The sequence below is a fragment of the Martes martes genome (assembly GCF_963455335.1).
Source record: "Martes martes genome assembly, chromosome: 7".
Taxonomy (NCBI): domain Eukaryota; kingdom Metazoa; phylum Chordata; class Mammalia; order Carnivora; family Mustelidae; genus Martes; species Martes martes.
In genome coordinates, this window is record NC_137894.1 from 39,039,024 (window position 1) to 39,055,352 (window position 16,329).

Below are 16,329 nucleotides of genomic sequence, written 5' to 3' on the forward strand. Positions count from 1 at the left end.
GTGACAGTAAACAAAAAGCAAGCTGAATTTTATATAGCACGATCATTTTCATGTATCTGTTGATATAGTTAGATGAAGAGAGGGATTATTGGACTTTTTCTTTTAATTAAAATTAAAATTATTGCCCTTGACTCAAACGTTAGCAAATGCTTTCAAACATAATTCTGTCTGTGTTGTAAATGATTAAATTCTTCCTCCCTCTCCACCATTACACATATGCAAAAAGGTCTGTGTGATACCTTCTTCTACCCCAGGAACTGGATAGCAATATTTACAACAGTTCATTCCTAAAACCCCTGAGTTAATAAAATGTGATGATGAACTAATAAGTCTAATTGTGCATACCCAACACAGTCAATTTCATTACCCTAAAGTCACATCTAATATCTAGAAAGAAAAGTTTTTTGGCAAACCTCAAATCACCTTAATTTTTCGGTTTTTTTTTTCTTTCTTTTTAAAAAAGACACCTTCTCCACAAAGGGGAAAGGAAAGGAGACATCAGATGAAAAGCTCAAATGAACCAGCAACTGACTGAGCAAGAAATCCCTATTTGCCATTTAAACAAAATATTAGAAAAATCTTGCGAGGACTTGATTTTGAAATAACCTCATGCTCAAGGGAAGTCTGGCTAAGAAACACCACTGAAAGCTGCCACTTGACCCGGAATTCCTCTACAAGAAAAACTAGCCATAACTACATGTGAGACCTTATATGAGAAACTGCCGGAATGTCAACTTCATTTGCAGCGGCCCCATATGGCCTGATTGCTCTCCCTGGCATGATAAATCACTGGCAGAATCCTTACCTTCCTACGTTTGATCTCTGCTCAGCAAGATGTGGTTTTGATGTGAAGAACTCCAGATCTCTTAGGTCAGAGACAAATAGCAGTGGCACTGACCTGCAAAGCGCTAAGTCTCTATTAGACTCAAGCGAAAAGCCGAAGGCCCCAGACAAGCATCCTTGCCACGGAGTTTGCCCAACCCAGCATGGTTGACAGAAAACCTGCCGAGGTGGGTCGGAGGAAAAATGCCAACAAATCTTTTATTTCTACCACCATGACCGGGGTGCAACATCCACGTTCCCTACCATTTAAAGAAGGAATTCTCTTGGGAGTCACTGCTCTAAAATTTCTAGTACTGTAAGTCTTTAACAAATACATTTTCTATTTCTGGTGGATCTTTAGGACATGGTTAAATCACTCATTCACGGAAAAAGAATCATTAACAGATTTCTGTGGACGGCTCTCCGGTAATTATAAGGACATCCTTGGGAAAATACTTGAAACACAGCTTCGACCAAAAATTTGGGGTCCCAGAAGGGCTGCAAGGAAGACGTACAAACAAGTTCAGTATTTTCCTTCTGATCCTCATAATCCCAGGTTTGGGCCCAGGAAATGAAAGAATTCTGAAGAGTCGGGGTGGGGATCAAAAAAAACCTTACAGCTCTTCCAATCCAATCTTTTTATAAGTAGAAAGGTTCATAAATAAGCATCTTATTCTGTCCTACCACTTTATAATAAAACTGATGTCCAGGGAATTTAAGTAACTAACTCAGTATCACCATAGCATTTTCATATCTCCAGAGCCAATATAGAAGAAAGTACTCAGTAAGTTATCAAATAATCTGTTCACTCAATTCCACAAATCTGTATTTGCATGCCTCCACATACAAGGTACGCACATACTGGGACCCGTCCGCCGCCTCATTCACTTCTCTGTGATACACACTATAGATGTCCTAGTTCAAAGGAAAAGCTAGGTAAGTGGGACTGAAGGAGGGGAGTTTTTCATCCTAAAGAGTGTGTGTGTGTGTGTGTGTGTGTGTGTGTTGCTCTCACTCTCAGAAGAGAGCTATTCATTTCAAAACACTCTACCTGGAATTCACTTTCTGGTCCTGGCATTTTGTCTATCAGTAAGTATGCAAATGAAATCAGACAGTTTTCTTTTCTAGTACTCATATTCCTTAACTCATTCATTCAAACGCAAAGATGTGTGGACCATACTTTGTGTCAAGACCATCATGATAATTAGCTTTTATGAAAATTCGAATCTAGGAAGAAAACTAGTCTAGGCATTAAGCAATAATTGGATCCCTTGCTTTGGCATTATCAAACACACAAGTTATTCAACAGTAATAATAAAGATCTGAAACCAACCTAAAACATACACACACGCACACACATTTGAAAGGCTTCTTGCAACAAGTTCAGAAGCTATTTATTATAAAGATAACAACCAAATCATTCCAAGAACTGTAAGACTCAAATGAGTATGAAACTTTAGTTGGCTGAAATGATGAAGAGAAAGCAAAGAGAGGGCTGAGAAAGCAAAGAGAGGGCTATCATTTTAACAGCTGCATTATTTCAATAGCCGCCCCCATGATACCACTCACAATTAGAAGCACTCATAAATAAGCCCCTCGTTAGCTCTCTGTACAACTAAGTTGGTGACTTCACAAATGTTCATTAAAAGCAAAAGTTTCGGTTTCTTTTTTTTTTCTTTTTTAGCTAAATGTAGTTTATGTACCTGTCTTTGTATGTACATGTCTACACTCAATGTTGAACAATAATCTCTCTCCTTAATTCAGATCATCAAGAATTCCAGAAACCACTGATTTGTGTACTTCTTTTCCAAGCCTTCTTTTTTTTCTCTGTTGGAATTCCTGGTAATGATACCAGAATGTGGGCAAACCTCATTAGTCTCCCTGCTGTTTACAAGACAGGATTTATGCTCAATGTGCTGAACACAATGACACACATCACTGAATGGCTAGAACTACCACCCAGGCTCTAATCTGAGAAATTTTTCACTCAGTACAAATACCTATCAGCATGGAGAAACATGGAAGAACAATTACAGCCAACACATGTAGTCTTTTAAGAGTACACCAATAAATACCCATTTGTGAAGGTTAATTTAATGCAACCCAGGCTGTTATCTGGAATAGCGTATGTCACCAATTCAATCCATTAAGTAATTACTAAATTCTCAGGAGGGCTCACAGAAGTCAAATGTGGTTATTCCAGGTTCATTGCTTCTGGTCTCCCAAAGGACCGTGCAGGCCAACAGCCGGGAGAGCTGACTACAAAGGTTCCCAGGCAGAACTAGGCATTTTATGAAAACAGGTAAATGAATCTGACCAAGGAATGAGGGTCATCAAAGGCCAGCCTGACAGAAATACTTAGGGAGGAGGAAGAGAAGCAGAAGAAATACTTGGGGAAGAGACGAGAGAAAGATGGAAAAGGTGAGAAGAAGGAATACCTCTGACTGAGAAGGAGAGGAGCAAGAGAAATGTGTTCTCTCTAACGGTGAAGACAGAGAAAGCTGAGGACTCTCTGATCTGGCTTCAAGGAGACAACTTGCCAGCAGATTCCTAAGGTAGGATTTTTGAGCCATTCACAATAAAACATTAATCGTGCATCCCAACTACCCCCCTCCTGGCACTGAAACTCTGGTAAAGTAGAGATAGCGCAAGAATTTCTGGGGCCCATTCTCTATTTCTCTACTCTGCATCCTCAGTGAGGCTGCATACAACAGACGAATCTAATGTGGTAAGCCTTCGTGAGAATGATGGCTCCTAAAATGCAACGTGGAACATAGCCCCCGACTCTTCCAGCATGCATCTTTCCCACACAGGTTATAGTCAAGTTACACTAAATGATGGCCAATGGAGAGAGAGGAAGCACTAGAAAGAATGTGAAATATATTCACTTTCAACGGTCCCACACATACTTACTCCCAAGAAGATCTAAAGAACCATAACAAAGGAAAGCACTTGATGAATGGGGAAAAAAAAATATATATATATATATATCTCAACCAAGCAGGACTTACTAAGGGCAGTGTGCGGCTACCCAGCCAGTGGGGAATCCAAGAACAGTTCTTACCATAGCCTAAACGGTCACATCTATCTGCGTGTTGACTCTATCAATCCTTTATTGTGTTTTTTTAATGGACACTCTCATCTTTATGAAATTATTGCTAATGGTAACTACAATAGCTACTATAATTACGTTTTGTAACGGGATTTCTAGTCAAGAAGCTTGGGATTGTCCCATACAATACTCAGCAGAGCTTTAGGTCAACAGTTCAAATTGTGCTTGTTCCTGTTGTATGAGCAGAGAAGGAAGAAGACTGAGTCCTGGAATTGCCACCCACTAGCTATCAAGCCCAGAGAATTTATTTAACTTTAACATGCTTGATTTTCTCACTTATAAAGTGAGAAGATTAATGTAACATTCACATCATAGAACTGCTGTAATTATTAAATGTAATCACATGTGAAAAGCACTTTGAAAATTTTCATATGAATATTAAAAAGAACTATTAGTGGCCAATAATGACAATAAAGTGTAACAAGTATTCATTTCACTGTAAGTCACTGAGCTAGATGCTTCAGAAATACTAAAATGAGTAAGAGTTTATAATCTAGTACCGTTTAGGAGGAGGGAATTACACAGAAAAATATAATCATACAAGGCAAAAATTGTACCATCTAGGAGAAGTGCAAACAAGTAATATAGGCATTCAGAGAATATATGTTCATCCAAAAAAAAAAAAAGTGTGGGGCCAACTCTGTCAGGTATTACATAAGCAATATACGCAAAAGGGCCAGATTCAGTTTTAAGGTTGGAGAATTTCATTCTTCCTCGGTAGCCTCTTCAGAGCCGGGGTACACATGCACAGATCAGTGACTTATGAAATCCAAACACAAAAGTGAATGTGCAACACCCACTCAGAGTTTAAAACACAGTAAGTTAAAACATTAATGAAATACAAAGTAACGTCGTTCTCAAGCTTGGTGCTAAGTAATAACTTAAATTCTCTAAACTAACAGGATGAAGCACCGTATTGAATTAGTTATTCAAAAAAAGGTGTATTGGAAATTCTTTTTCACATTGTATTAGTCGTCATCCCTCAAGTTGTTCTCCAGTCCTATATAAACAAATAGCACACAGTGAAGAATTTACCTATTTACCTAGTAATGCTCCTTCAAAAAATGAGTGGGATGTGTGTGAGAGAGACAGAAAAGTGAGAGAGAGAGGACAGTAGCTAACATTCAAGCACTTACTCTGTTCTAGGTAATACAAGAAAGGTACGGAAATAAGTCTCGACATGAAAAACTTATAATGATCATATTATCCTAAAGTTTTACACAAGGACTCCTTAAAGATAGGTTTATAGAATGCACTATTGTTTTTAGTTTAGGGAAACCAACACGTACCAAAATCATCATCCACCAAGTAGGACGAGCTTCTGATATTTTCCCATTACGGAGAAGACCAGGCTTAGAGAAAAACCACATATTCTGAATCTCATAATCTCATTCCAAAATTGCATGGAATACAATTTTGAAAAATTCTTTACATATTAATATCATTTTATTTTTCCTATATGTTACAGCATTTGTCCTTAAGATTTACTTGTATTCTTACACATATACAAATACCAATTACAGGTGGATTAAAACACAATGAGAAAGATGTTTTTTAATAATGAAAATAAACCTTCAGACGACTATATAAAAGAACACCTTGAAAAACTCGGAATAAGGATGGATTTCTTTAAAAAGACACCAAAAGCACTAAACATGAAGAAAAGATAGGGACACCTGGGTGGCTCAGTTGCTTAAGTGTCTGCCTTCAGCTCAGGTCAGGATTGAGCCCCACATCAGGCTCCCTGCTCAGGGGTGGGGGGGTGGGGAGCCCGTTTCTCCTTCTCCTTCTGCCATTCCCCCTGCTTGTGCTCTCTGGCTCTCTTTTTAAATAAAAAAAAAAAAGAAATATTCCTATTTGCATTTAAAGCCATATGGCATTACACTTAAAAAGGAAGAGGAGGAAGAAAAAACACAAGGGGGCAGAAATTTTTCACATGGTACATAACTGTCAAAAAATTATAATCCCAATTACATAAAAATTGCTACAAGTCAGTAAAAATACACACATATGCAAACAGAAATGAGCAAATGATACACTAGCCAGTTCACAAAGGAGGACAGCCAAATGGCCAATAAACATATGGAAAGATACTAAATCTCGCAAGAAATCAACACAATGCAAATTAAAATGGCAATGAGATACCATTTCACACAGATTGACCAAATTTAAGAAGTCTGAGAACTCCTAGCATAGGTGAAGATGGAGAGTAGCAGGGCCTGTGATAGACTGCTGGTAGCAGCGGAAACTAGCGTAACAGTGTCGGACAGAAATTTGCAATCCCTAATGAAGATGTAGATCCACATACCCCGTGAACTGACAAAACCACCTTTCAGTATACATCCTAGAAAAGCCTCTCACCCAGGCGCCTAAGGAAATATGCTTAGGAATATTTAATGCAGCATTACTGTAACAGCAAAATGCTGGAAGTACTTTAAATGTCACTAGCAGAATGAACAAAAAATTGTAATACATTCAAAGAATGGGATCTGACAATGCATGAATGAATGACGATGAATGAATCGCAAATACATCCAATAACATGGAGGAATCTTGAAAATGTGCTATGCAAACAAAGCAAATTGTAGCATGGTGCCATCTATATAAAAAATTAGCGTGCAAAACTAGAGTATATATTGTTTATGAATGCATATAAATATATAGGCACATAAACCTATGAGAAAGATAAATGTCTCTGAGGAAGGAAAAGGGAAGAAATGAGAGGAAGGTCACAGGCCGTGCTCCAGTATATTTCTTTCCAAAAAATAACAGCAAATACTGCCAAATGTTAAGAATTAACAAAACTGGGTACAGGGACAAAACATGTTGGTGTATTTTTCTCTATAATCTTCCGTATGATTGAAACATTTCATTTCCTGTCACGTAGGTCTAACAATACAGTGTGCTGCTGGTTTGTGGAGCCTGAAGCCTCTCTTTCCCTTCTGAATGCTCACGCGGCTTGTAGGATGAAAGTCTCAAGCACCTGCTCATCTCCTGTTACGCACCACAGTTACAGGGGCACAGGTCCTCACCCCACATCCAAGTGGGAACCCTCTCCAGCCTCTTCAGGGCAGGGCCCACCTCTCTAGATCTTTTCATGCCGGAATAGTGACTAACAGTGCTTTGTACACAAGTGGCCCAAATAAATGTCAGAGGAGTAAACAAATAAATAAATTCAGGTAAGCAAAAGGGTAGCTCTGGCTGTACAAATAAAATTGACCTCAAGATACTACAGTGAGATACCCTTCCCTGCGAAAATCAAGTCATATTGGTAGGACAGGTATCAGACTCTAAAACATAGATGAGAAACCAGAATTCACTGCTTTCAGGTGTGCTCAGGAATTTAACCAGTCATACTGATTCCGGGTCTCCTCCCCCAAAAGGATTCTGGGCAAAAGTCCAATTTTCACACCTAGGGAAATAAGACTTTATGTTATCCTCTGTAGACTTCTATAGACACTTCATAATTTTGTCTTATCAGGCAAGGTCTTCTTGTGTCCCCTTTTCCTTCCCACCATAAACACTCCATCATTACACACGTATCAGCCCATAGATCAGGTGTATGTATTGCTTATGGGGACTGGGGAAAGAATGAGCTTTTTTCTGTTACTTGGTTTACTTAAATCCACAATATTTAATAAGATCCACTTATTCGAAGGTAGGTTTCATCGTATCTGTGAGGAGAGCCCCTAATTTATACCATTTTTTTGGACTAAGTTTAATCTTTAAGAAATCCCTAGAAAAGACCTGAGACAAAAAACCCTAAGAGTCACTGGACTTAAAATCAGAAGACGTAGGCTAGAGGAATGAAAAGAATGCATGAGAAAATTATAAAAATATAATCTTTAATTATTTTGAAATTTTCTCCCTATATTTTACAATCAAAACTGAAAAGTGTTTGGAAACCCCTGATATCCTAAATTCTTTGCAAATAAGAGACAGTTGTGTCCAGTTTTAGCTGGACAATAGGTTTTATCTTTCCAGAGATCTAGGGCTAAACCAACTGTTACTCTGGCTCTCCAAAGGTCAGCTTATGATGAGGAAAGGAAACAGAGCAGCTAACTACTTCTGGAGGTAACAGAGCTGAATTGAAGTAAGAAGCAAGCTTCCTTCTATAATAAAAATTAGAATGTTCACTCACAGACATTCTAATTTTTAACCACATTCTACAGAGGTCAATAAACCCCCATGTTTAGCCCCAGGGAAATTTTGCTGAGAGCCCAGCAAAGTCTAGGTGGTGAAAGCACCCAATTATTATTCCAACTGGAATTTTCAAAGGTTGGAAGTATTTCCAAATCATGTGACCCAACAGAGACATGCTGTAAATAAACTCATTAAGGGTTCAGATTTTGAAGGGAAACATTTTAAACATTATTTCATCTTAGAGGCCAACAAATGAACAATGGAGAAATGCCAGAGGTAAGAAATTCTCAATTTGGATACTCTCATGTATCTGAAAGGTAAAATGGAATGGAGCTCAAAGATATATCTGGAAAGGCAATTAAAAATTATCCAAAGTGGGGTGCATGGGGGTGTCTCAGTCGGTGAAGCACCTGAACTCTTGATTTCAGCTCAGGTCAGGATCTCAAGGTTGTGAGATGGAGCCCTGTGTCCAGCTCCACGCTCAGCATGAAATCCGCTTGAGATTCTCTCTTTCCTTCTCTCTCTCTCAAAATAAATAAATAAGATTTTTTTAAAAATTATCCAAAGTGGGGCGCCTGGGTGGCTCAGTGGGTTAAAGCCTCTGCCCTCGGCTCAGGTCATGATCCCAGGGTCCTGGGATTGAGCCCCGCATTGGGCTCTCTGCTCAGCAGGGAGCCTGCTTCCTCCTCTCTCTCTGCCTGCCTCTCTGTCTGCTTGTGATCTCTGTCTGTCAAATAAATAAATAAAATCTTAAAAAAAATTATCCAAAGTGACATTATGGCAATTGCTTTTACAATACATCAGATTTGGTGTCTGAGGGGAAATGACTGGCTTTGGGATGATGTGTCACAGCAAATAAAAAAGTTAGTGAAATGCTAGAAGGGCTTTCAAAATAGTCACTGCATGGTGGTTTTACTTTCTGGAAGGTGAAGTGCCCCAACACTGGGCAGTGAACACCAATGAAAATCTGTTTCGTTTTAAATTATATGAACTAGGATACCTTCCCCCTTCTAAAAGGCATATATACCTTCCGAGAATGTCCTCAAATGCTGCTATACCTCCCAGATTTATGTGCCAAAGACTTGGCAACATCTTTGCCCAAACTGCTTAACATGCCAGAAATGGCTGCTGGACAACTGACACTTGGGGCTGGCCACTTGGGTGTGCTGAGGCACATTAATGCCAAATTTTAGCACAAGTGTCAGGTATCTAGTTTGATTATCAAAATACTGGCTAAGAAATTGTTTGATTCAGTGACTTCTTAGTAAAGAGAAGATCTAAGTAGGGAAACCTCCAAGGGATCTCATTTGATGAAAATCCAGTGTAAACATATAAAGGATCCATAGCTTCCCAAAATATTAAACTCTTACAACTAATTAAGATAGTACACAATGGCCTGTTTTATAAGATTTTATTGACCGTACAATTCTGATCTTTCTTAAAATGGGCCTCGGTTCATCCATGGCTCCAAACATAACAATGAAATGGAGTTAGCCCTTGGCTGAATGTCATCCTATGGACTTTAGCCCAGTTGTTCATTTAGTCCCGACAACAACCCGATAAGGTAGCTACTATTATCTCCCATCTGGGCAATGGAGCAATTGACACTCAGTGAAGAAAGTCCTCAGCAGGAGACCGCATCCATAGCTTGCTTACCGTTGCATCTCCGGGGCCCGGGGGCACAGCTGGCACTGTGTGTTGAGTGGGCGTTGACAGCCCGCACAGCTAATAAGTACATGTTTGACCAAGGTTTGAACAAAGTCTGGGCCTTTCTTTTTGAAATCAAGGGCTTAGGAACTTTTTCTAAAATGTAGGCCGTATGATGTCTGTTGCCACTACTTGACTCTACCATTGTAGTCCAAGAGCAGTTCCACGCTAATATGCAGCTGAATGGGTGTGGCCTTGTTCCAATAAATCTTTATTTACAACATCAGGCAGTTCATCTGCAGTTTGCTAACTGCTGCAAGCTGTCACTAAGATAACTAAAAAAGACAAAAATATACATCACTATTTCTATTTCATTATCAGCTAAGAAAGATTGAGACAAAACTGCGTATGTTGGTATGTGAGATGGTTTTGGTCTGGTCCATGGTCTGAGCACCGAGTGTGGGTAATGCAACAGAGAATGTACTATGCATGCCTGGCTTCTCTTCAGCCTGGCTACAAGGAAATCAGACCTCACCAAACAGGCTCCTTGGAGGATCTTCTACCGTCAAAGAGAAAAACTATCATTCCTCATTTTATAGAGGTGGAAGACAGGATTGTCTTAGCAAATGATGATTCCCAGTGGTAGCATAAGACTATATAGTAGAAGGCATCAGGACCCTAGGAGAGTTATCTAATTCAAGCCCTGTAATTAAGATGGTTAGCTTCTCTAGTTTAAATGGCAATGACACAAACATCAAAAAGCTATACAATTATGAAAAAGTATTCTTTGAAAATCTGAGGTTCCTATAAACATGGAAGTGTGATTCACAATTTATGATCAAGACAATCTTGATTAGAGGTTTGGGAACAACTAGACCCACACCATCTTTTAAGAAATAATCCCTGGGATAGGCAAGAGTCTTGCCCTAGACCTAACAGCAACAACAATAACAAAAATTCAAAGACACATCAAAAATAGTAAAGTCAGGGAATCAAAAGCCATGGATGTAGCTACTTCTTAAGAGGAGTGGACCAGCACATGTTTGCCCCATCTTTGCAATAGAAGCAACACAAAGAATAAAGATTTAAACTCTTTCTCTCAAAAAACCATGCCAAAACAAAACAAAAATCCAAAAACAAAACAAAAAAAACTTATGTGACTATTAGAAAAAACAAAACATATGGTAAAGCAAGTTCCAGCAGTTCTTTAAAAGTCAAGGCCAAGGTCTTCCTTATCAATTATTTCTACCTCTTCCTATTCTCTCTTTCAAAAGGTTTTGCAAGGATCAAATAAGATACACATCAAAGTGCTAAGTAAACCATTAGGCCCCATAAACAATGTAAGTGGCATTATACATTTTGTTATCATTATTGTTATTACACCGATCGACTGAACTATTGTCATGCTGACAATTAATTTTTGGTACTCAATCTTTCTAATAAGACCCTAACCTCCTGGAAGGCAAATGCCCAACTAGTATAACAGAGAGCACTGTTGTTAGGAATACTAACAACACTCGCATGCCACTCAAACAGCCTTTGGACTGAATTGAAATTGACCTCAGAAAACAGCAGATGTTCAATAAAAAGTTTTTAAATGAACAAACAAATAAATAAACAGTAGTTCCTCAACACACATTAGCTCTGATTTTCAGGTGATTTCCTTTATTTTTTTCTGTTCTAGTTATTAGGTCAGCACTCCATAAATGTTCCCTTCCACCCTCTGTTCTCGCTCCCCACAGCATCAGATGCTGGAAGAAAACACAACCTCTTATGTTGCTGTTAGTTAAAGGCATAAATGGTCACCAAGAAAACACTCAACACCAAGACAGCACAGTGTGTGTGTGTGTGTGTATAACGGGGAGGAACCACTGGAGCCAGAGAGATGATAGAGACAATAGAGAAAGTACAGGGGATAAAGACCGAAAGATTCCAAAGACCTTCTGGGAATCTGGAAGAAATCTCCCCTGCAGTTAGGGGCAGTCAGTAAAGTGCTAGCCTTGATTTTACAATGTGTGAACTCCTATAATATATTCAGCCATACGAAGTTTTAAAAACCAGACTGATGAAAGAGAAACAATTCCAAAAAGCTTTAATTCATAAAAACACAGCTAAAAGCAATCAGATTCCTGCAATAGCTGATAAGCAGTCTTCTCAGAATACAAGCAAGAGAGCACATATTCTCTTGGCCTCAAAGTGGTCCCCTTGCTACTTCTTGCTGGTGGACTTAGCACTCTTTCTTGAATAACACAGTCTTTGAAAACAACCACCACCACCACTATATTCCTTAGTAAGGAATCATTTTTAAAACTTGGGATCTAGTTCACTGCATTAAAGAAATCAAATTAGACATATACCAAAGTTGGTACTGCCATTGATCCTTAGTCTAAAATGGGTATTAGAACTTCAGAGAGGGAGGCTTATTTTAAAAAAAAAAAAAAAAAAAACATAACTGCATGAAAGCCAATATAGGAGCACAGCTTTACCCCTTTCATCATCCATTGGAGACCAAACTGTAATTCTGGAGTATTTTCACTGGACCTTTGACAATGGTGTAACTTTTATTTCTGATGCTCTCCCCCATTCCCCCATTTATAAAAAATGCAAAAATCCTTTTAGAAGAATGATGAAAAATACAGGAAAATACGAGATCACAAATGCAAAGTTTTCTGAATGTATGCTACTTGAAATTCTCATAATCTGACCACTTACACGTAGGTAAGTGGTCAGTGACTTTATGTTGATCCCAAAACACATTTAAAAAGCCTGTTGTAATATCCTTCCCTAAAGATGTATTTGTTTAAGAAGACAAAAATGATGAAAGACCCGTCTTATTTACCTTGTACTACTTTGTGAGACAAACACCGTATTTGTTTATGTGTTATTCAACAAGCTCTCCAGCATAGTAATTTCTAAGTCATAACTCTTTTTAAAAATTCCTGATGAATGAAGGTACTACTGCTTTAAAGGACGAACTGTCCATTCTTTTTCATTCTTCTGTTTCAAGTTACCAATACCCCTCACTTCTGATCGTAAGTGAATTTTTAGAAACCTTTCCACTAATCTTATTTTCCTCTTAAGCAACAAATCATTACCCGTTACCCTCAGCTACCAAGAGAGCAGCTTCTGCCCTTCACGTTAAAAAAGCTGCTCGCCCACGACGCTTGTCTCAGAAAATTTAGAAGTCTCGCTAAAAAGCTAAGGAGGAAAGCTGCTGGAAATGTTCACAGATACCTGATTTAACAAGGTTCTGTGAAAAGAGCTTGTCTTTAGATTAGCATTACTCAATGTTTACGAGGGTTGTTTGTCAAGCCGAAAATAAGGTGCCTCCTCCCCACAAATTAAAGAGTCAAGTTACAATCCATTATTTCATTTCTGATTGTTTTTCTTTGTAATAAGTGGGAAAGTGGATACTGGATAAAAGTCTCTCCGGAGCTAAAAGACTCCACATTAAAGGCTTCAATTAGCTATAAATCAGTTGTCTTTCCTACTGGGGGAGAACAAGAGAAAAAGAGAGCAAGGGTAGTTGGAGAAAAAGAAAACTGGAAGAGCTTCCAAATTAAATTCCAAGATACCTACTGCATAGCTAAAACTCCTTTCCGGGGCTGGGAGGAAAAGCCAAACAAAAGTTAAGACTTAACTCGAACCCTCCTAAATATGAGAGTTCGGTCCTGTCTCAGGGGTAGATCTTGGATCTTAAGACCTTTAAAGAGAGGCTGATGAGGGACCCTTATAAAACAAAACGTTTATGCTGTACACTTTCCCTGCTTGTTCCCAAACCCAGATATGTGCCCCGCGTTGGCACTATTGTTATGCAAACAGTGTCTAAATGGCTGTAACCATTAACGACCTCCCATCAAAATGGCTTTCAAAAATTTGTCACACCATCTAAAAAAGCTAACAGGTACATCAAACCCATCATAAATCGGGTGTTCAGAACACGAATCATTTTGATTTGTATTCTAAAACTAACACAAGGAAAATTTCAATATTCGGATTTTTAAAAAACTTCTCTTTCAACCATTAAGCCAGAACCAATTTACTTCTAGACAAATTTAGTTTATCTTGTAATAAGCATGATAAAGTTGTAATAAACAACATTAACCCTATTGTGTGGCGCAGTGTGTGTTTAATCGTGAGAAATTTGGGGTAGAAATCAACTGAAAGGATAGAAAAATCAAACAAGAGAACTGTAAAATGAACTCCAGGGAACATGACTTTAAATCCCATCTATCTCTTCCCCACTCCATGCTTTAACGTTATAATCACCCCCGTGTGTCTAATTAATATACTTTTTCTATGTGGAATTCGTAGTAAGTAAATTCACTTTCCATTAAGGTAGAGAATGCATATTCTTTTCTATGTGGTGCAACAGCAACAGATATTCCTGCTTGGCAAACCCAAGATGTCAGAGTTCGTTATAAAAAATGATTTCTTTTCAGTCCGAAGGCGAGCCCGTTAATTTGCACACATTTAGAGAGTTCCCGAGTCTTCCGGGACAACTGCCACCGCCTACAACATTCGAACGAAATGCCGATACCGGAGCCGCCCGTTGCCGGCAGCCAGGTTTCCGCGCAATCTGCAAAGGCGGCCGGAGCGCCGCGCGCCGGGTCAGTTCCTCCGGGAAAGCCGCTCCGCACGCGCGGGCTTCTGAGGACCGAGCGGGACGCGCAGCCCAGCGGCCCCTGAAGGCACGGAACCGCCGGGAAGAGAGGCCGGGCTGCGTGGCCCACCTGGCGGGAACCCTTCCTCCCCACTTGAGGAGTCGAAGCCGGGCCGACGCCTTGCCCGAGGCAGTCCGGACCCCGAGAATCGGCTCCGAAGGCAGCGGCAGGCGCGGAATGGGCAAGGAGCCATTGACCGCGACCCCTGGCGCCGAGCTTCAGGTTGGGGCTAGTCCCCTAGGCGTCCCCAGACCCCGGCAGGCCTTCGGATGCCCCCAACCCCGAGGACGGGGGCGTCCCTCTGCTGCGCGGGGATGACAGGCAGGCCCGGGCCACCCCGGCCCCTTGACCCCGTCACGCCGCCCTCGCCCCCTCACAGATCATGGACAGGAAGGAAGGTTCTAGAAAGCCTCGGCGGACGGCAGGTCTTCGCCGGCCGCTTACCTTGGTGTACTTGATTTCGAGGTTGGGCGTGGGCGATGGCAAGAGGTGCAGGGACGCCATGAGGGCGGCGGGGTCGGCCTTCACCTCGCCGGGCATCTCTATCTTACTGGAAGTCATGGTGGCGGGCCGAGGTCTCGCTCGCCCGCGGCGTGGGCTGTGCGCGCGGTCCGCGGGCCGGGGGCGCGCTCGCCTGTATATAGGCAGGTGTCAAGCTGGGGCTTTTCTTATTGGACGTGAGGGCCGAGGCGCGGGGGGCTGGTCCATCCTACCTAGGACGCCCGGGCGCAGCCCCGATTTACATAAAGCCCGCCGCCCGCGCCGCGCGGCCCGTTCGCTCTGCACCCACGGTCAAGTGTGGCCGGCGACACCCGGGCTGCGGGCATGGGCCCACGCCCACCCCGCTGCCGGCCTCGACGGCCAGAGCCGGAACCCGCGACGCGACCGCGCGGGGCTCGGAGAGCGGGACCGGCCTTGCCTCGGCACGGGCGGCAGCGGCGGCGGGGGGCGCACCTTAGCGGATGGCAGGCGCGGGTCGTGGCCCCAGAAGCAGAGCGGGAGGGGGGCTGACGCGGTGTCGGCGAAGGAGGCTTCCGGGGCGCGGAGGGCGGCTCTAGGGACGCCGAGCGGGCTCGGCCGCGGATGGGGCGGGTCTGGGGCCCCTCCCACCCGTGTCCCGGGCCCAGCCGAACACGCGTTCCTCTTCTCTCCCCGAGACCCGGGGGGTGCCCTCAGCTCTCCTTCCCGGGCCAGGCGGCCCGGCACACGCCCACTCCCCACAGCGGAGTCCAAGGCGCGCCACGGCCGCAGGGTCCGGGACGGCTAGTGATGAGTGCGAGTCCTTCGACCCACACTCAAAATTAAGTATCCCCGCAAGGCGGCCCTCGCCCGGCTTCTCCCGCCCAGCTGCTGCCCTCTGCCGGCTGGGACCGCCCCGGGCGGTCTGAGCTGCGCCCCAGGATGCGGGCCGTGGGTCCTTACAGGCTCTTAGGAGTTGCATGTTTCATCGGCCGGTCTTTCTTCTTGGATCCCCCTTCCAGCCCTTAACTCCTCGGCCCCAAATAACACAATGATATATTTGTTTTGCTTTTCTGTTGTTTTTCACGTCAAGAGCTATCATTCCACCAGACAAAGGGTTCCTCATATGGCTGCCCCTTAGGGATTGAGCTTCCGTATCTATTCCCCCCTAATTTAGTTGTTCATGTAGTTCCAACCGGCTTTCTTCTAGTTTGTGGGATCCTAGAGGTCAGCATATAGGTGTACGTCCAGAACCCAGAGATTCCATCCCAGGATGGGCTTTGGGCTGGGTGGTCCAAATCTGGGCTTCAGATAAAAAGACGTTTATAGGTCACTTCTCCTCTTCACTTCCAGCGTAAGATTGACAGGGCCCTTCTGATTCATATCTTTAATGCCATATTCAGAGCCCATACAACCTCATTTCTCCGGATGTTAAGGGTCAGCCAGAAGAGATCTTGCCTTAGATACTTTCCCTTACGAAAA

The 16,329-nt window shown here is 42.1% G+C and overlaps 1 protein-coding gene across 1 annotated transcript in view; it reads right to left on the reverse strand.

The window, feature by feature from the left end:
* ALDH1A2 (aldehyde dehydrogenase 1 family member A2) overlaps positions 1-14,949 on the reverse strand; it is a gene marked incomplete at its 5' end in the record, with an annotated part of 93,020 nt that extends 78,071 nt beyond the window's left edge. Inside the window, one exon of the mRNA XM_080808686.1 lies at positions 14,833-14,949. Within this exon, the coding sequence (XP_080664812.1) occupies positions 14,833-14,949 (117 nt within the window). The remainder of the gene's footprint in view (positions 1-14,832) is intronic.
* Positions 14,950-16,329: the final 1,380 nt, after the last annotated feature.